Source organism: Oculina patagonica, chromosome 10 (genome assembly GCF_052425735.1).
Source record: "Oculina patagonica isolate OP01 chromosome 10, crgOcupat, whole genome shotgun sequence".
NCBI lineage: Eukaryota > Metazoa > Cnidaria > Anthozoa > Scleractinia > Oculinidae > Oculina > Oculina patagonica.
The window spans coordinates 20,421,760-20,442,757 of NC_135767.1; the positions used below are offsets into that span (position 1 = coordinate 20,421,760).

At 39.1% G+C, this 20,998-nt stretch overlaps 2 protein-coding genes and 1 pseudogene across 3 annotated transcripts; 2 read left to right on the plus strand and 1 right to left on the minus strand.

Moving 5' to 3' along the window:
* The first annotated feature begins 339 nt into the window (after positions 1 to 339).
* Positions 340 to 19,588, plus strand: LOC144628162 (uncharacterized; annotated as a pseudogene). The gene is made up of 7 exons (XR_013566213.1): positions 340 to 392; positions 13,671 to 13,794; positions 14,684 to 14,956; positions 15,938 to 16,083; positions 16,570 to 16,687; positions 17,274 to 17,552; positions 18,440 to 19,588. The product of XR_013566213.1 is annotated as an uncharacterized LOC144628162 (transcript).
* On the plus strand, positions 1,454 to 4,133 carry LOC144628432 (uncharacterized). Its single transcript, XM_078486524.1, has 2 exons — positions 1,454 to 2,543; positions 3,137 to 4,133. The coding sequence occupies exons 1-2, from the start codon at positions 1,961 to 1,963 to the stop codon at positions 3,661 to 3,663; spliced, it is 1,110 nt and encodes a 369-aa protein (XP_078342650.1). The 5' UTR covers positions 1,454 to 1,960; the 3' UTR covers positions 3,664 to 4,133.
* LOC144667509 (uncharacterized) lies at positions 5,227 to 9,434 on the minus strand. Its single transcript, XM_078528938.1, has 5 exons — positions 9,101 to 9,434; positions 8,678 to 9,000; positions 8,216 to 8,363; positions 6,953 to 7,157; positions 5,227 to 5,710 (listed from the first exon to the last, which is right to left on the minus strand). Exons 1-5 carry the CDS (start codon positions 9,311 to 9,313, stop codon positions 5,385 to 5,387), a joined length of 1,215 nt encoding a protein of 404 aa, XP_078385064.1. The 5' UTR covers positions 9,314 to 9,434; the 3' UTR covers positions 5,227 to 5,384.
* Positions 19,589 to 20,998: the final 1,410 nt, after the last annotated feature.

Below are 20,998 nucleotides of genomic sequence, written 5' to 3' on the forward strand. Positions count from 1 at the left end.
ATTTATCTCTTTTTAAGATCTAAGCCTTGGCTCTGAGGGTATTATTAATGCTGTGTGACAATCGGGATGGACTCGAAAGTAGATGATGTTTAATCCATTTAACGTCACCGTAATATTACTGTGTGAAATGTTCAGAACGGTCACGTACACGGGTAGAAGGGTTTTAAGGAAAATTCTCTTGGGGAAAGTTATCTAAAGTTTTAGAAATAAAATGTGATCTAATAATAATGTCCCAAGTGAGACAAGCGTAGAAGGGGTGTCCCCGTTCAACTCCATAAAAATCGGTAATCCATCAAAGAGTAAATCAGTTTATTAAAGTTTTCACTCACTCCACTTGTTCTGGCGAAACATGAGGATTATTCGGTTAATACTTCCAACGCTTTTCATATTTGGTGAGTGCTTGATGTAACCTTCTTTTTTGTTTTACTTGTTTTTAGCACTGTATCTCAGCATTAGTGTCCATATTCGATCGATTATGTGTTGTTACACAACTAGTTTTTAACGTTTTGATTGTTTATCGTGGTTCGTTATGCCGCCGAGGTAACGTTCTCGCCCTCCGTGACCCTCCGTCGGGTTACCGCAACCGTTTAACACCGTTTATCTTCTACCTATGTCGATTTAATGAAGGAAAGAACCATTGTATTTGAAAGCGATAGCAATTTACTTAATTTAGAATCTATAACTTGAACCGTATATTTCCATGCGACTTAGACAGGAAAATTTGCTACTGATCAAGCAAGCGTTCTACATCAGTAGATCTTAATTAAGCCACGTTTATTTATTCAATCTGAGTGTGAAGTCTTAATTTTGCACAGGTTTAAAAATAAGTCTCCATGTTTGTTTCTTTTACGGGAACTTTCAACCACCCCCCCCCCCCCCCCCCCCCCCCGTGAAACATCGATGCACAAAATTATTACACTAGAAAAGAGAGAGACGGCAGCTGTATGAGACTACAAGGCAAAATTCCATATAAAAAGAAACAAGTAAATCGATAAAAAAGCTATTAAATTAATGGTAGTCCTAGTCAATCAGTGAAAGTTTTCGGCAATTCTGGTTTTCTCCTGCAAATTGGTTTTTGGTCTCTTATTTTCAAACTTTACCTTTTATGATGTTAAAAGTTTATCAAATAATCATACCTTTTTATGCATTTACTAAGAAATACTCTTCGATTGAAAAACCATTATCTTTTATTTCTTTTTAACGAAATTGGCATGGGTTTTTTTAATTTCTCGGCAAGCAAATGTAAATCGAAATTGGGATCCTTTTCTCAACCACGCCGCCAAAAGAATTAATTTAAAATTTGGTACCTTTTTCAAACCTCTCTGTCAACAAATTTAAATCGAAATTTGGTACCCTTTTTCAAACCTCTCTGTCAACAAATTTAAATCGAAATTTGGTACCTTTTTCAAACCTCGCTGTCAACAAATTTAAATCGATATTTGGTACCCTTTTTCAAACCTCTCTGTCAACAAATTTAAATCGAAATTTGGTACCCTTTTTCAAACCTCTCTGTCAACAAATTTAAATGGAAATTTGGTACCCTTTTTCAAACCTCTCTGTCAACAAATTTAAATCGAAATTTGGTACCTTTTTTTAATTCGCTAATTAATTGACAAATGACAAGTGACAAGTGGGCGTGACGCGCACATCAAGCCAGAGACACGCCTGTCAGTTGATTTTTCTTGTGAAATGAACTTCCCAGAAGCTAATACAATAGAGACTATTGTTAAAGATTTTGTTAAAGAAAGCAAAAATCGTAAGCACTTTGACAGAGGAGATTTCTTTCAAAGTCGACGTTAAGACGGAAAGAGGAATTTTGGTGCAGTTATCTCCCGCCAATCTAAATTGACGTGAAAGATTGCGTCAGCACAGCTATATATACTTTGGTCGCCGGCTTCTCATTTACCCACGAGTTAGCTCACTTGGGTCTCGCCAGGTTTCGCTTACTAACCTATTCAGTATGGCGTTAATATCGCTTTCATGTGGCGAACGAGAGTTAAAAATTAGGGAAAGTGCGTTAAACATGACAAATTTGTCAATGGTATTTCGCCTCGAAAGCCAGGGAATTTACATAAATTCCCTGGATGGCGAAATTGTCCTCCCGGACGATGATGGAAAATTTCACATCGATGCATCAGATGTGCAGAAGAAGTACATCGTGAATGGAAATCCTGCAGGAAATCTTCTAGCCGTTATTCCGTCCTCACCGAGCCACTCTCCAATTGGTATGCCGTACTCTCCAATTGGTATGCAGAACGAACGTTCCAGGCTGAACCCACCACCGTCCAGCATTAAAAGACCTCGGTTTACCACCTCCAGCACTTCGACTGCCGCGAAAACATTCACCTGGAAAAAAGCGTTTATTGTTGTAGATATCGAAACAAAAGGTGCAGTCACGGAGAAGTTCCAAATACACCTTGTACTACAGGAAGAATCAGCTACAGTTGAAAAAATCCAGGAGCAATTGAAAGGCCAGCTTGGCTATGAAGTCATTCTTCTGGACTCAAAGTATCTTCCCATCGTATCAAACGACATGACCAAAGGTAAGTTTAAATCTTAATTCCTAAAAAAACTAAAACACATGTCGGACCATTTATTACATTCCTGGACGTTTAATTAGGGCCGGTTGATCAACCCCCGCGATTCCGTTTTGTTGTTGTGGCCACATTGTTAGTACTTCAGTAGTAAGAGAAACTCTCCGGGTGAACTATTAGTAAGGTATTTTTAGACTTGGTAGTCCCCTTCACAGCCGTTTTTGAGGAAGTCACACTAAATTAGAGGACGCTACGATTTGTGGACACGATATTTCTTTGCTTTTTCAATCGCGAGAATGATAATTCGTCCAAAATAACAAATCCACGCACTCATTTTCTTTTTTAATTTTGTTGTATATGGCCAGCGCTTGTCATTGTCAGAAAACAGCTATTGTTTTTTTTTTTTTCTGGTTTTTCTTTTTCCCTTTTTGTGAGAGGAACAGAGTGATGAAACTGGCCTTATGTACATTGTGTACATATTTTTTGTCTTGCGATACGTTCGAGATACTCACTGAGCTTATTTATTATCCAAAATACATTTTATTTTGTGGTATGTTTGTGTGCTTTACTGACAATATTTTATCTGATATAATTAACTTTAGGATCACAGTTCTGGAGGACCAACAGAAAGATCATTGTCGCCCAGAAACGTCAGGCGGGAAACTTAAAACAACCCAACTCCAAAAGAAACAAAGGGAAAGCAGGTGACATCCTTGATGAACTTAGGAAGATGATAGCGGAACCGATCGCCGAAGCAGAGTCTTCAGGGTCTATCCCCCAGATTCCTGAAGCACCATCAGCAAAGGAAACCCTGGAAGGAATTTTCCGCTGCTCTATTTGCTTTTCAACAGCCCACCTTCCGGCGGCGGCTTGCTCCAAGTGCCTCGCCTGTATAGGCTGCATCCCTTGTATTGAGCAGTGGATCGCCATAACGCCGACCCTGGCGAAGTGCCCTTTGTGTCGGACAAGCCGACAGTATTCCATCATTCCAATGGTTCGGGACCTGGCCTGTATTCTAGGTCAAGAAGTACCAATTGACGATGAGGGTTCAGATGACCGTGACACAATTCCTTATGGTGCAGGCGATCAAGACGAGGATGATGATTCACAACTGCCTCGTATGCTTTAAAATCAGTTTCTTCAGTTCATAGAAGCTCATGCACATGTTTTTCACTGTATCAAATGTTTCACTGAACTCAATGCAATATATTGGATGCTTGAGTCTGATTCTATCCAGTTTATGTTCTGTTTGTGTAAGTCTTGACAACGTTTTTAGGAAACTCACTAGCAGTTCTTTTTCAAAATGACGTTACCTGTTTATACGAAAAATACTAACTAATCAATAGTTAGCTATTTAATTTTAAATCAAAATTCAAGTGTCCATCACTGATAATGTTACTGATGCTTCTAAGCAGATTTAGTAGATTTGTACGGGATAATCGTGTTATAATAATGCATATCGGAACAGTGACTTACTTATGAAGTTACGTAGGGTTGTTGAGAACGTAAAAAGCGAAATCCGGTCTGCACTTTCAGTGAAATGAAGTTGTTGATTTCATACAAGTTTGCTGTCTCGTGTTATATTGAAATAAATAACTCACACCATGATACAATGCTTGTCTTAACTCTTAATCTGCCTTTTTTTTTTTCTATAAAACTATATTCACTTGTTTCCAATTGGCTAAGCTTATTTTTTTCTTCATCCTTTCCAAAAAACGTCCGCAAATATTTTACCTCTTTCTCCCTTTTTCATAGAGGGGAGAGAAAAAGGCTACCGGAACCATTAATTATAACAGTCAAGAAGAAACAAAAAGACCAGAAAGAAAAAAAAATCTATTAAATGACGACTGATTTTAAAGGACAAATCAGGAGCCCATTAGCTGGCTAGGTCACGCTATTTGTGATGATATAAAATAATGACGTTCAAAGCGACGGAACCGCTATTCTCGAAGGTGGGGAAGATCAACAACGCTTTTCGCCAGAATCTACACACAGAAAATTCGCTCGCACGGGAACGCTTGCTACGCAGGCTACCCGGCCTACAGCCCCAAACAGGTGTTTAGCATTGATAGATGTGCCTCCAGGAGGGAGGGGTACTTGACCCATGACTGGTTATAGGAATGACGCTGGAGGTTACGCTATGTCGTCAAAAAAAGTGCCGACTTTCTTCCCCCACCCCCTGGATAAATAATTGCTCTAAATTATAATAATATGAATGATCTTATGTTGACTGGTGAGCTGCAAAATAAATACAGTTAAACATTTACTCGGCTACAGTCTGGCATCTATACCCTTTTTAGGACAGGTTAAAGACTAGTCTGAATACTTTGTTTTCCCTTAGATTTCTAGAGTGGCTTTAATCAGCTAATGTCTCCGAGCATTCCCACCCAAGCCTAGACAGTACATTAGGTCAAGAACAGACCACAACACCGGAAACTTCATGCCCTCCTCTGTCTGACTAAAACATACTCACTTGAAACTGCATACCCTGTTCAGCGCGGAGAGGCCAAAAGCCACACCCCATCCAGCGGTGTGTCCCTGTAGAAGCTAACCTACGATCAGCCATTCTTTTTTTATAGAAGGAAGAGAGGGTATGATCTCAGGTTACGTATAAGCCAGATAGTGGGCCCCCCATCTCCCCCCGAGAAATGCCAAATATACGACAGGGTAACAAAACAAATCAGTTCAGCAGTTCTAGTTTTTTTAATGATATTTTATTGTTTTCTTTCACAAGTGTTGTGAATCGATATTGTGACAATAGTAAAAATGCAATGTCACCTTTTGCTCTAGGTAACTGAAAAACAGTCCAGGCCACTGTTAGTATCAGAATATTTCTTAATTGTCTATGTATTATATGGTGATGGAAAGGTGACGTGTAATGTCAACAAACGACAAAATTGCCCTTTCTAAATGGGATGAATTTCCATTCACTAGGCTACTAAAAATATCATCAAACGAGCTGTTGTTTTGCACAAAGAGCTCTTCCCTCCTGGTGGTGAGAGCAGCGTTGTCTCGCAGAGGGTCAGTACCAAATGAACTCTCTCGCGTGATGGAGCCTCCTGCATTTTCGTACATACAAATGGCTTGATCGACGCTAGGAATAATCGTAGGATTATTAATTCGCCTAACTCTGTTGGTGTTGGCCGCCACTAAGTTTGGCATACGCCCATTTCTACCTATACACAAAGAAAAGTTGAAATAATATAAGGTATATGGACTTCCCTCAAACATTAGTACCAGTACATTTCCAATTTTAAAGAAGTGGCATTGAGGGACTGGTCAATAAGTACCAGGGGTGGGGGGCCGGAGCAACTGGAAAAGTTGTGGCTCGAACATTCGTGACCCCTTCCTTCTGGCTTAAAACTGACTGACCCTCCCCTGATAGGGGGTTGAAAATTACATGTCCCACCCCCTTTGCTAAAAAATTCAAGGGAACAATCATTTCTTTATCATCTGTTAGGGGTTGGAGGTTTTTGATTTGACATCAGCTTGTAAAGTGAAATTCCCTACATACACCACCCTAATTTTTCCCTGATGGGCACTGCTGTTCCATGAACGTCTTTTCTCATTTCTTAGCACAAAAAAGAGGGATAACTTTATCATGTCTTATACTAGTCTTTCGTAAGTTTTCCACATATTTGTGTGTTAAATCCATTGGAAAATTTAGACAAACATATGCGAAAACTGAAACAGTATGTAATATTAATTCATAAACAACTATTGAAGAGTCCATATTCTTATACAGAAATTGATAACAGAAACTACAACCACTGTCCATCATTCACATTTGCAAAGTGTTTGAGAAAAGAGTTTACTAGTATTAAAAGGCCTAAGGCCCAGCATGAATCTATGCATGGTGAAGTGATACAGGCAAAACTAATGTTATGATCACAAGCCATTTAGGGGGGTCAGGGGCCATGCTTCCCCGGGAAATTTCATATTTGGGCCTTCTGAAATTGCTAGAAATTTATTTAAAACTGCTCACATGGAGAAACTAATCAATTTTATATTCTGATGAATTCAACTTTTCTTGAAACTATAACAGTTTAAAGTTAGTGAATAAATAAGATGACCCACCTCCTACCTGTAGATCAAAATTACATAACCCACCCCTTTTCGAGGGCTCAAAAACTGATGACCCACCCCCATTTTTGCTTCTGCATGCCCACCCCCCATCCTCTACTTATTGACCAGTCCCTTAATAGGTATATGCCAACGGAAGATGGTAGAGTGGAAGGGAGGGGGATACGGTGTTAAAGAAATTTTCCAGTGTGCATGCATTATAAAAAGATTCCAAACATCGTTGCTGATCAAGCACATTGAATATTGTAGTGCTCTGTTTAAAATGTCTTTCTTAATTTTTAATTTTTTTCACCTTGTCAATAATTTGCTGCTTTAAAAATATATACCACAGTTACCTTCTAGGGGATGTAAATTCCATGATTCCGTAAACCTTCTAAGTCCAACTTCTGCTACATTCAGTGTTATGAAGGAGACACAGAATTTTACTACAGGATCGTGCATGGCAATCATTAGGTTGTTCTCCATTCGTACCAGTGTTTCTTTAATGGGATATGTCACGCGTTGGTTTATTTCGGGCCATTTCCTCTCAGCAGGAAGGTTCTGTAAACAGATAATCAATTTTTAATCTTGTGCCAACTATCTCTTTTCATGGGGGAAAGCTATTTTGTATGTAAAGGGGAACTAAATGGCCTGACGAAACTCTGAAACTCTGTCTTCAGAGCCCAAATTAATTTAGTGAAATTCTTCAATTTTGGACCAGTCTTGTAAAGTTTGCTCATCTTCAGTTTCATCTGACATATAAAAGCCAAATTTGAATATGTGACAGACAAGACATAGAGCCATCTGTCAATCAACATATTTATTAATAAGTGTCTAACACCTGTTAACTTCAATGTTTTTCAGTGTCCTGCACTCTTGATTTGGTCATGAAAATTACTGCACATGTCTAGATTGATAGCCAATTTATTGCATATTATTTTGATATCAAATTTGCTACCTTTGACTCTTCAAAGCTACATTATGCCACTAAAAACGTAGGAGTTGAGTGTCACGGCAAATAACTGAAAGTAATTTTTCGTACGAAAATGTTTTGCTGTTGCATTCTATCATGTCCTTTTCTCCCTAGCTTACTAGCTACAAAAACAAATGTTTCGTAGCCTTCCTCGATCAAAATAATCCTCATTGCATTCATAATCTTCAATGTTATTGCCATGAAGGTTTAGTTCCTCTTGTTCTTCAACGAAATTATCATCCTTGGTGGGATAACTTCATTATTTCCATCCTTGCTGTCACCTAGCTTGTAAACCTTCGACATCAGAATTGAAAACATCGTCTGGTTCATCGATCTTTTCATTCAGACAATCGCAAATTTCGTCCAAAAAGGAGCATCTCCTACCTTCAGATATGTTGGGCCATTAAAGGAAAACTTGTTCTCTTCATAACAATCGAAAATATTACCAAAACTGTCAAAACTCTCGCAGAAACTCGCTCAAAACGGCTCAAAAAGGGTGGATAGTTGTTCTTCCAGGCGTTTAATGAAGGGGAAGACTGGGAACTAAATAGAGAGCGTCCGCTGAGCGGAATTGTGAGGCGTGGTGAACTGAACCGCAGCAGTATCCACAGTAGCTATTCTTGGTATTTTTAAACCCGTAACTAACCTCCCTAGAACGTGTCTGGACGTAAGGCTCGCATGACAAATTTCCTCTCTGGTCCTTGAGATATTCCTGGACAAACAGCATGAGGCTGTGCTCCGTCCCATGATCCACCCTTACCATGTCCCATATACCTTCATGAATGAGCAGATCCCTACAACCAAAAGAACACGAATTTGAAGTCAATTATGCTTTACGACATGGAAAAAGGGTATGTTTTTATAAATGCTCCCTCAACCTACTAGAACTCTTTGCGATCGTTTCTTTCCGCTATTAAAATTTCGCTCGCTCGAGATTGTCTCCTGAAAAAATAGACTGAGCCTGGGACGTGTATACATAAGCTTACTGATGAATAAAAGTCAAATTTTGTTTAACACAAAAGGAAAGTACCAAATTGTACCAATGGTAAATTTGAACCACAACTGTACATCAGTTAATCAATACGAAGTACAGTTTATTGCTATAAACCTGAAGTGAGAGTAGATAACAACTGCGTTCTTTTTCGGCATCGAGAAAAGTTTGACAACCTTGGAACTGCAACCATCACTTAAGGCGAACAAAGTACAACCGTACATTGCAAGCTTTTCATTTTGGTCACAGTGTAATTTGTTGCCATAGTATGGGGCGTAGTAGGGCACAGGATTTCGGCGACGAACTGTGTCATCCCTTCGGCGAGCATGATTCACTGGATTGACCCGTCTCAAAGACTTCATGACCTGGTTGTTGGTTAACTTCAGTTCTTTACTTCGTACATATCCAGTCATCATTTTGCGCCCAAAGGATGGTCCAACCTTTGGTCGAGATATAGAAGATGATTAAGTTGAGGTCAATAATATAAATATTTCACCACGAATTTAAATAATTTAAGGAAATTTTCTCGCTACCACTCACCTCTCTAACGCATTCAGCAACAATGTAATCAACCTGGGCTTCAGATAATCTTTTTATTCCATGGTTTGCACAGAACAATCTAATGTTCCTTTCCGAAAAGCCTCTTTTAACCTCAGGAAAAGCTTCCAAAAGAATCTTACTTATCTGTTTGTGCGTTTTGTTTTCTTTAACAAGATCTCTAATGGTCTCTATATTCGCTTCTAGGAACTCCATTTTACATGATTGCAGCCAAGGAAAATGAACACAATTACGTTTGTCTTTGGCGTGACGTGACCCGTCACTGGGCACCACTTGGCACCTGTCAATTAATTAGCGAATTAAAAAAGGTACCAAATTTCGATTTAAATTTGTTGATAGCGAGGTTTGAAAAAGGGTACCAAATTTCCATTTAAATTTGTTGACAGAGAGGTTTGAAAAAGGTACCAAATTTCGATTTAAATTTGTTGACAGAGAGGTTTGAAAAAGGGTACCAAATTTCGATTTAAATTTGTTGACAGCGAGGTTTGAAAAAGGGTACCAAATTTCGATTTAAATTTGTTGACAGCGAGGTTTGAAAAAGGGTACCAAATTTCGATTTAAATTTGTTGACAGAGAGGTTTGAAAAAGGTACCAAATTTTAAATTAATTCTTTTGGCGGCGTGGTTGAGAAAAGGATCCCAATTTCGATTTACATTTGCTTGCCGAGAAATTAAAAAAACCCAAGCCAATTTCGTTAAAAAGAAATAAAAGATAATGGTTTTTCAATCGAAGAGTATTTCTTAGTAAATGCATTAAAAGGTATGATTATTTGATAAACTTTTGACATCATAAAAGGTAAAGTTTGAAAATTGGCCATAAATAAGAGACCAAAAACCAATTTGCAGGAGAAAACCAGAATTGCCGAAAACTTTCACTGATTCTAGTCCTAGTCCTAGTTTTATCTTATTATTAAACACCTTGTGAAATTTTGCATGATAATCCTTTTAGGAAACATTTAGTTTAGCTGGAATATGTTTTCCTTTTAGATAGGTCTAGGTTATCATTTCAAGTGTATTGGTTTGTGTCTTATAGTGTGAACAACGATACATACATACGACAAATAGTAAGCAAACCTTGAATATGCTGTCACACTCAATTGAATTTTTATGACGATGTTAAGTTCATTCATCTTATCCTTTTTAACTCTCCGTTTTGTAGCTTTTTGTGTACGGTTACTTTAAGTTATTCTTTTGGAAATGAGTTGCTCATAGTTTAAATCAGTCGGGCTTGCAGTTCAAATTCAAATGCGTGGTTTGATTTTTCTGGCCAGCTAATGGGGTAGTAAAAAGAGTAGCTGTTTTCAGTTACATTTCGCTTAAAAAACCCTGAGGCATCACTGCTGAGCATTACACGCTTTTAAAAAGTTTGTTGACTGGTTCCCCGCCAAAAACAATAGACGCCCGGGCTAGGATAAAAGGCTCTTTGAGGATACATGAATCGTTTCAGCGTTTCACCGCGTTCAACGCATCTGAAACGAAAGCAATTTGCATATGTAATCAGTGAAGCATCGATTGTCACGCTTAACAAAATAAGATGAGCTTGTCAAAATGAGTGATTAATCGGTCAATGCCGTAGATATTACTTCCTCTTTAGAAGATCCGTCACAGATTGAAAGACAAAATCAAACTTTTATGTTTGTTTGTGAATGTTTAGAACGTGTGTGTTGATATATGAATGGGTGCACAACGCGTGCAAAACGAAAAGGGAAAGTCCCTAAAAACGAAATGCAAATTTCACTTTCATTGTTTGAACGGAAGGGTGTGTAGAAAAGTCCGTTTCGTATAGACTGCAATGAAATTTTCTATTTTAAACCCACTGGCAGTTTCCCTAAAAAAATATAAGAAAAGTGTTTGGAAACAGATGAAAGGCTTGACAAAATAACGCTTTGACATCGTTTAATCCCATCCCTGTCTTGAAAGGGAAAAGCAAACAAACAAAAACACGTTTTTAGGATTTTGATGTCTCATCTGGGCTGAATGATCGATCAATATCTCACTTCTCCGTACAGTTTTAACTCATTGTCAAGAATCAAGCAAGGAGAATAAAGAAAATAATCAATTCGGATATATTGTCAAATTCTCAGAAATAACATTGAGGGACACGTTTGGCGACCACTATTAAACAGAACGGACTTAAAAATTATACTGCAAAAAAATTTATGCAAAACCCTCCAAGACAAGTCATACAAGCTACACAGAGAGTGTATGATACCATGAAATTGTATTTACATAGAATTTCATAGGATTTGAGTAGGATCGAGTCAATATTTCTTCTCCCCTGCGTTTTAAGTGGACTTTTAAATCAGATTAGCTACATATCTCATACATGAAACCGAGCGAGCGTAACTGTATCAAAAGGCAAGCGATCAACAACAAAAATTTATTCACTGTTAATATTTCCAAAATTATAACTCGTTGCAATTTACGGATGTTATTTTTGAACTTTGATAAACATATTTTCCGGTGATTTTGAGTTTTGCAAGCAACTTTCTGCAAGTACTTTCACTTTCGACAAGTGAAACTCTGTGACGGAGATCGAGACCGTTGTGCAGTCTTGTGGAACGAGTCAAACTCCTGCATTTCTTTATCAATTCTTTATTTTCTACAATTCAGAACAGTTTTTCGCTTTTTACTGAGTGAATTAACTACTGTTCAACTATAGGTTATGATAGAAATCGTGCAAAGATCTTTCCTTATCCCTAATCTTAAGGCCCTTACTTCCTGTTTAATATTCATGACCGATAATAAAAGCTTGACATGGGTGTGTTCTGGCCTGTCACTCCTCTGGGAGCATACTCTCAAAAATAAACCATTATCTAAACGGGGGTTTCCCAATTACGTGTAAGCAAGTTTATAAAAAGAAAGGGCAGTCGTTTCATTCACTAGTTGTAAACCTAGGCCAGGATCTTCATTCGCATCGTTCGAATCTTAGAGTTCACGATGAATTGCAATTGCTTTCAGCTTACTTTCCTTGGTAAGTAAAAGATCGTCTAGCTTACTTTCTAAGTTCATTGATATATTTCTATTGACTGCATTAAGTTGTACAGATAATTTAATAATCGACATGTTCTATAACCATGCGGCTATTCTAAAAGCGCCTGTGTTGATATTTCTATACAAGCTTATTTAACGAAGATCTTGTTGCATTGAGAAGGCGTTTCACTAGCGCGTTTTAACTTGATAGCCGTAATAAATGATCACGTTGGGATTACAATAAACGAATGAATCATTTCAATATCACTTATGTATGAAACTCGATTTAGTAAATCGACAAACTAATTAATTTTCATTTAACACCAATTTTCGCCTGCCGTTTTCAGCATATTTGTGATTTGCACACTGTGCACACAACGATCTACATGTTTTCTTTTTCATTTTTTACATGTAGCCATAATTGCAATTGCCATTTGATTTTGTAAGATCCCGGTAAATGTTTTTCCATTCAAAGCTATTCAGTTTTGTATTTTGCCGTGCATCGATGTTCTTTTAAGCGAAAAATGCGTTGTAAGCACCTCTTTGTGAGAAACTTGTTTACTGCAAGTTTCGTTTCAGTAACGTTGCAGATTCATAAGTGAAGCGTTTCAAATGAAATTGAAGCAATCCGGAGTATCTTGATTTGGTCTTCGCCATTAACATAAGCCTTTATGCTCTCTTAGTCCAAGTAATGGATCGATTTATGCAGCAAAAAGTTTGATAGAAGTTAAGATTGATGAAACGTAGAGCGATTTTATCATGTAGTTGCATTTTTAATCCTTTGCAAACAAGTTAAAACGAAATCGGAATTCAAGAGACGAAAGATTGATTTATGCAGTAAAAAGTTTGACAGAACTTAAGTTTGGTGATAAATTAAAAGCGAAGTTATCATGTAGTCGCCTTTTGATCCTTTGCAAACAAGGAAAAACGAAACGGGAATTCTAGAGACGAAAAAGGGAAATTACCACAAGACGAAAAAGCCGAAAACAAGTCTACTCAAAGCAATGCAAGTACGGTCGAAGCTCTCTTAACGGACACTCTCGTAAGCGGACAGCTCTACTTACGGCCGCCTGGTTTGAAACCCCGTTTTTAACTCCCATACAAACTTTGTATTTTTACATTCTCGTAAGCGGGCATTCCCGTAAGCGGCCGCGGACACTTTCAGAGATAACGAGTTAGACTTTTTCTTTGTTTTTGAGCTCCCGTAAGCGGACACCACAAAGAAAATCCTATAAACAAGCTCTGTATCTTGTTCTTACCAATCAACTTTACATCGCCGTTCGTCACAATGAGTCACAATGATTTTACAGTAATTACAGTAACATATTTCAGTGTTTGTTTTGTCGTCATCCACGTCCGGTTACATTTCGAAACACCACTTACACTTACAACAAGCTCCTGTAAGCGGCCATTTATCCCCTACACCTCTAGTGGCCGCTTACGAGAACCATTCTCGTAAGCGGCCAGCTCCAGTTACGGACACTTTTTTCGCGTCCCGAGGGTGTCCGCCTACGAGAGCTTCGACTGTAGTAGAAAACTGCTTATTTTAATAGTTAAATCTTTGTCTTTTTTGCTTTCAGTAATATCTTGTTGCAGTGTGAAGCTGGTCGGTTCGTGTTCACAAGAAGAATTTGATGTAAAGGCCAAGGCTTGTGTAAATGGATTTTTTAGCCGAATCAAAGAAGACCCAAAGCGGAACTGCAGGTGTGGTGAAAAGACATTTGTTTGCTAGCTACATTTGAGTTCTGGCCGGGGTCACTGTGTTGTGTTCTTGGGCAAGACGCTTTTAATATTCTCGGGCAGTGTCTGTCTCCATTCAAGTTTTATATTAAAATGGATAGCGGCCAATTTATCGGGCAAACTGAAAAAATACTAGGATTTCCTGCGATAGACTTTAGGTGGCATCCCATCCAGGGGGGGGGAACTAGCTCTACTCCGAATCGATTTATTCAATGGCAAGGGAGCCCACAAGCTAGCCTGCGTAGCAAGCGTTCCCGTGCGAGCAAAGTTTCTGTCTGGGCCTTCTGTGTGTAGATTCTGGCGAACAGCGAACGGTTCTGGCCGCGCGAGAATTGGGGCGAGAGCAAAAAAAGGGAAAGAAGCGCGCAGAATCTTCGCTCGTTCGCGCGCGACACACAGAAAGAACTCGCTCGCACGGGAACGCTTGCTACGCAGGCTACCCACAAGCCGGCCTAAGACAGACTAAGCGTGCCCCTTTTCAAGTTTTTTTTTTATGATAATTCAAACAATTGGTGACAAACGCTCCGAAGAAGCTCCTAGGTAAACTTTTGATAAATCCCAGGACTCTTCGATTACAATACTCTTCAAACTGTAGCGATTTAGTATTTTGGTCAAGCTAAGAAATATATTAGATCATAGCTAATCCGCTGCTACATTAACTTACAATAGCCATGTGTTACGAAAAAAAAATACGCCTTTTCGAATTTCGGTGAGCGTAAACACGAGCAAGATCGGCAAGTTAGTAGGAAATCTGGCGACGTCATGCGTCAATAAGACGTTACGTCATTGGTTAACAAAACTAGAATGCTTGAGTACTCAAGATATTTATTTTTTGTTTTCATTGTCTTTTCAGTTCATCCTACAATGAAATGAAAAACTGCATCAATCTTGTATTCTATGGATGCAAGAACAATATAACAGATTCTAAGACGCGGACCGCAATTGCATTCAGAGCGCGAAAAGTTATCGCCACAGAGGAATATTACTGCATAGATGGAATGCTGAATTCTTATAAAGAAATAAATCTGCCCGAATGTCGAAAAAAGGCAATTAAAAAGGCGAAGAAGTGTGCTGCGTCCTTCCATGCGAAGTTCAGCGAGGACAAGGCAGGCCCTTCATTATGCAGGTAAGATTAACAGAACACAGTTCAAAGTGAGAATTGCGCAATACTTACATTCTCGTCCCCAAAGCCGCCTTGTCCCTCTAAGCCGGCGCAGCCTGTGCACGAGAAACAAGTGGCTCTGGGGAGTGGGGACACATGATTTGATTGGTCAGATTTTAACAAAGAGAGTTTCAAATCTAGTCAATCAAAACAACCTCAATTCTCTATTATAACAAGGGGATTTTTAAACGTTTCGTTTGATTGGCTGTTCCTTTTGTTAAATTCAGCCATTTAAATCATGTGTCCTCAGAGCCGCTTTCTGTTAATTTCTGTTTTCACGAGCTTAGGATAAAGAAAAACTCAGAGTCCCCAACGAAAATCGAATCCAAGAACTTTCCCACACTGAGTGGTTGCTCTAACCACTGAGCTAGACAGAGGGGGACTTGTGACTACAATCTTGGACAAAACTGTTGAAACACTTAGCAAATTTCCACTTATTTAGCCAACGGAGTTCAGTTCTGCAACCCCCCTCCCCCCATTTCAATGTTGGTAATACTTTAGTGTTTTTAAAACAAAGCCTGTCGAGCCGCAAACCACAAGAAACAACATTGAGTAGGGGGGAAGGGGAATAAGATATTTTAACCCGCTTGCAAGTCGAGTCATTTGCGAAAAATGCGTGAAATGCGCATGTGTCAACTAGTTTTGTCCAAGATTGTAGCTAGCTATAGTTCATCCACTAGGTTCATATATTGCACGCATCTTAAACAAAAACATGGAAAGCACGGGAAAGCTGCAAAAAAACGATGGTTTTGATCTAACACCTGATTGGCTAATATAGGCAGCATCTGTATTTTGATTGGCTAAAGCACCTTCCACATTTTTTCCTTTTTTCAAAGAGTTCCCGTGCTCTGCCAAAGCAAAACTAACACAAAATCATCTGTTTGCTCTTCCTTTCTTACTTTTGACACTGTTTTGACGTGACTGTGATATCTGAATTTTTTTCAGGAAATACACAAAGGCCAAGAACTGCATCAAAAAAGCTCTTGAAAAGTACTGCAAGAAGACAGAGAGAATACAAAAAATTATACAGATATACCAAGACCGCTTCAATCCATACTGCCCTGGAAGCGTAGATACGCGAAAGAAACCTGGTTAGTTTTCTGTGGATTTCTCTTAACCCCTTAAATTTAATTACCCGGGAAACCACCGGTGTTTTGCTTAGCAATTCTTATGTTTTTTTCTTGAAACTTGTCTCTCAGCTCAGAAACAATTGTTGTAACCTTTTTTAAAGTTGCACTAGGGGGGGGGGGGGAGTTAGTTCGTGATACGCAAAACTGTTTCCCTTTCTAAAGTTGCTCAGAGTCTGTAAATCAAGTTTTGTTCTTCCTTCTTCATTATTTTAGAACATTAAAAGTTTCAGGTTTTAGCGCTACTTTTGTGCCTTTATATCAGAGTCAGTGTAAAGCTGAAAAATTACAGGAAATTAAATGGAATCGATAATAGCAGTGGAAGCAGTTCTATAAAGCAACAATCGTACCCAACAGAAATTAAATCGATTTTTGAGTAGAAAAGAGACTTTTATACAGTATTAGTTGAAGAATATTTGTAATCTTTGTCTTCATTTTTTGTTGCTTCAGTTCGGAGCACCTCAAATCCTTTTGGAACATGTTCAGAGCGGGAGTACTTCACGATGACCAGAGTTTGTATGGCACGTTTTGTACAGGTGATACAGAAAAATCCCAAGAAGCCTTGCAGGTTGGTATAGCTTTTGTCGGTAACTGGGAGGGGTGGGAGGGGGAGAATTTAGCACCCTTTCCGGTAAATATCTTGAATGTCTCGAGATGATTAGCCCGAGGTTTTCAGCAGGGTTTTTGCTAAGTTACATGACGTAACCAATGGTAACAAGGTCACGTGACAATTTAGGAAGTGCTGATTGGACAACAGGAATCGGAAACCCTTCAAGTACAACTGTGTCTCTCGTGTCCCCCTAAAAGGGAAGTAATTAAAAGTCGCAACCGGGGATAGCGAATCAAGGTGACCAATAAGTGCTACACGAGAACGATTAAAAACAATTTGCTTCCTCATTGCGTAAAACGTTGCCAAAGAAGAAATTCGTTCAAATTGATTAAGCTAGCTGTTAAAAATGTTCGTGTGAAATACTGACGTTTAAGCTGCCCCGTCCCCAGGCGTTGCTCCACGGTCGTGCGCTGTGCGCTCGTTATTGTGGGACCAGGTTGGAATGAGCCTTTCCCCGCCCTGTGTGGCACCAGCGCTCTAGAAAACAGAAACTCTTTAAATCGCTCAATGTAAACTAACATAAGTAATCTGTTCTTTTTTGTAGATCGGTGTTCACTAAAAAGCTTCACAACTGTGCAAAAGAAATTGTTCTACACTGCCACAGAAATGAGTCAGATTATGTGAAGCAGAACATTGAAAGATCGTTTGCCCGCAATCGACCATTCCAAGAACGGAAATTCTGCGACGGCGTGAACTTTCATCTTTCGTATCCATCACTCAAGCGCAATCAATGTCAGCAGAATTTCGTCTCGGAGAAACATAAATGTGAGGAGAGCTATGCGAAGACCTATAAGGAGAACAAAGCGGACGAATCTTTATGCCAGTAAGTAGCTTTGGTCAAAGACATTTTTCGTTGCAAAATTAAAGGGACTGTGTCACAGCTGGGTTAAGTCTATTTTATTAAGTTTTGCCAAATACTCCCTATGAAACTTATAATGTTTGCAAAGAAACTGAAAAAATTACTTGTATGGATCTATATAACGAAACCATAGCTTCATTACAACCAAATGTGTCTCCCGGGGGCGTTTTTTTAAGTTACAAGCAAACAAGATTATCTTTGAAAACTCAAATACCCATATCAGTCATATCGCAATCCGTTTCAATCTTCGTCGGTATTGGCCATCCATACCTCCTTTTGTATTTGGTGTGTTATTGAAATGTTACTTTACTGTTTTAAGAGGTTATATTTATATTTCAACGATCTAGATCGCCATTTCCCATGCCTAAAGTTAGCTAAAATCTGTGACACAGTCCCTTTATTAAAGAAAAGAGATCATGCATGTAGCTGCAAATCATGAAGCCCGTAGATAGCACAAACAATATTACTAACTCTAGTGAAAAGGAAACATTGAAATGGGTATTTATCTACAATTATAGAGCCGTTTTCAACTGTGTCGTAAAACCAAAATTAAAGCAATCACAATGGCTAATCGAACAAGCGTAAACGACACAGCGAAACGCAAGTGCGGGAAAACCTGCGCGACCAAGTGGCGGCTGGTATTAGCTTTGTATCTGATTGGTTGAATAAATTGCGCGAGTTTATTTGACCAATTATAGAGCGTGGCAAAGCAAAGCAAAAATAATTACGGATTCCTTTTGATACACAATAAAAAAAACTGCGTTTTCCTGATTAACGTAATAGACTAATACAATCCACAATTTTCCCGTTAGATATTTATAACTACATTTGTTTTTCCGATTATTTTACAGAAAATATGCAAAGGCTAAAGAGTGTGCAAAAAATGTTACTCTGACCTTGTGTAAGAACACACAACAACTCCGCGATGAGGTTAACTTCATTTACGATGGATTTAATCCGTTCTGCTTCAACCTGTCTGATCCTCCGTCTAAGGGGAGCGTGTAACGCGGGAATCTGGGCCTCAGCGTCCTCTGACAACCATGACAACCAGGACAACCAGTGCTCCTACTGGAAGAAGGGAAAGAGTCTCTAGTGGAGGGCATGCACAGTCAGTCAATGCTAAGCTCTTAAGCTTTGTCGTAGCTTTGGGACTTCTCATCTTGAGAGCATCTGTTTCTTAATATTTTTTAGCTTATAGAAAGTCATTAATATAAGCAAGAGAGAGATAGCTCCAAAGCTCTGAAAATTGCTTTTGTAGATAATTCCTTGACTGTACAGAGTTTTGACAAAAGAAATGAGCTTTATTAAGTGGCCGAACAGTGCAGTGGAGTTATGTTCAGGCAAAGCCGGATCAAAACAGTTTGCATATGTTAATGTTTGGCTTTGGTGCTTAACAGTAAAATAATATTATTATAAAGTATATAGTTTATGTAGGTAGTATTTGTTAATAAAGGCAACTGGTGTATCGTCTGTTCAAAAGAAATACATTGTTACAGTCGTTTGGTAATAAAACGTTTCTAGCCTAGACCAACCTAGGGAGTCATAGTTTAGGTCAAAATGCTAGTTAAGTAAGGCTGTAGTAAGCTTTCTAATGAGAAAAAGGCCTAAATACCGCGGGGGAGTCGAAGTGAATCGAGTCAATCGATGATCTGGCGGTTGTACATTTTAGCATCAACTGAAAAGCAACCTTTCCAATCTTTTCTTACTTTTTCCCTTAGATTATTTCGCTCGCCGATCGTTTCTCAGTCGCCCTTTTTCCCATCCGATAGGGTTTTCAGGGACTCAGTTAATCCCTGGGGTAAATATCAAGACACCCAAGTATTTTCTTCCACCGTTTAGTTTCAGAGTTATTCTAAGTTATACTATCACTAGTTTACTGTTAAAAATTGGAAGATATAAATCAAATATTTAGGTTAGATAGTTAAAAGAATTATTGTCAACATAAGTTTAGCTTGTTGTACGTGAGAGATAAATTAGTTTGAATAAAGTTTAATTTGGTTTTGTTATTTGCTGGTATTTCTGCTTTTAACTTTTATGCAGCAATTATTTTACTTGTCGAAGAGAGAAAAGACCGTCTATTTGGGCAAACTCTAAATTGACATTATTCAACGAGGGTTGCACGAGGTTCCTTTATAGGGTTTTCGGATCCCGCTATCCTGGCTACAATTTTCCCTCAACCCGTAATCCCGAATTATTGGCTTATCCCGATCCCGACCATTTATTGTTTCTTAATCCCTTGCCTTAACGATAAAAGGCCTTTCAGTGGGTGTACATTCCCTCCCAGCACTGGTCTTGAAGTCTTTGGTCACCGACAATAAGCTAATTTTTTTCTTTTCGTGTAACTGGCACGTGGAAAACACGGGTAACTCGCTGACTCGTCCCCAGTCGTCTTTTGAGTCCGTCTTGAGTCGACTGCTGAACAAAAGACGACTGGGGACGAGTCAGGGTAACTCGTGTAAGTCATAATAAACGCTTTGTGCGCCTTTTTGCGACGTTCCGGCACAACTTGATTTCTAAACAAGTACATTATTTTTTATCACCGGAATTTCTTGATCTAGTTTCTTTTAAGTGACATTTACCGAATTCCGCTGCGTAAAATCGCCCATTCACGTGTCCCGTTCATAATTTTAATCCCGAATCTCACTCCCTTTTCCATCTGAAATCCTGGATCTTGTCCTTCGAATAAGCCAAATCCGAAAAACCTATTGAGCCTTCTTGCACAACAGTCTTGCGACTGAAAAACCTGTGCTCCTGGGATTCCCGATCGAATTGTAATTAAGAAGTGTTAGTTTTTGTGGATGTAGGAAATTACACTGAAGAACCTGGAGAAAAAACCCTCGGAGCATGGCCGAAAAAACAAACAAACTTAAGCCACGTATGACGCCGGTTCTGGAATTCGAACTTGGGCGGCATTAGTGGGAGGCGAGTGCTTTCCTCACTGCGCCATTTCTACTCGCTGTGAATGGGGACCAAATCCATTGACAGCCCGAAAGGACTTTGCGTCTAACGGGATTCAGAAGAAATGAGCCGCGCAACGAAAATCGTCACAGTACCTTGTCATGTTTTTCTCCCGACCATTTTATCTCGCGCTTCGCGAAGTGGCATGCTGGCTTCACGCGTTAACGCTCGCGTTGACTGGCAGGGAAAAGTTTTCGCTTTTCGCTGAGAGAGTATATATCATGATACTGCTCATGCTTTGGGGAAAACAGAACGATCGGCATGGAGCAGAGACCTATTTTGCCCGAACGGGAACCAATGTACTAGCTTGTATTGGACGGGCCAAAATCGCAAAACTGGTCTACTCTTTCGTTTTCAGCAATACGGCTAGTGCTACTTTGGTTACGCGAAGATGGTTGCCAATATTTGACTCAATCTGCAAATCAAAATAGGGCAGGATTATGGCTCCTGAA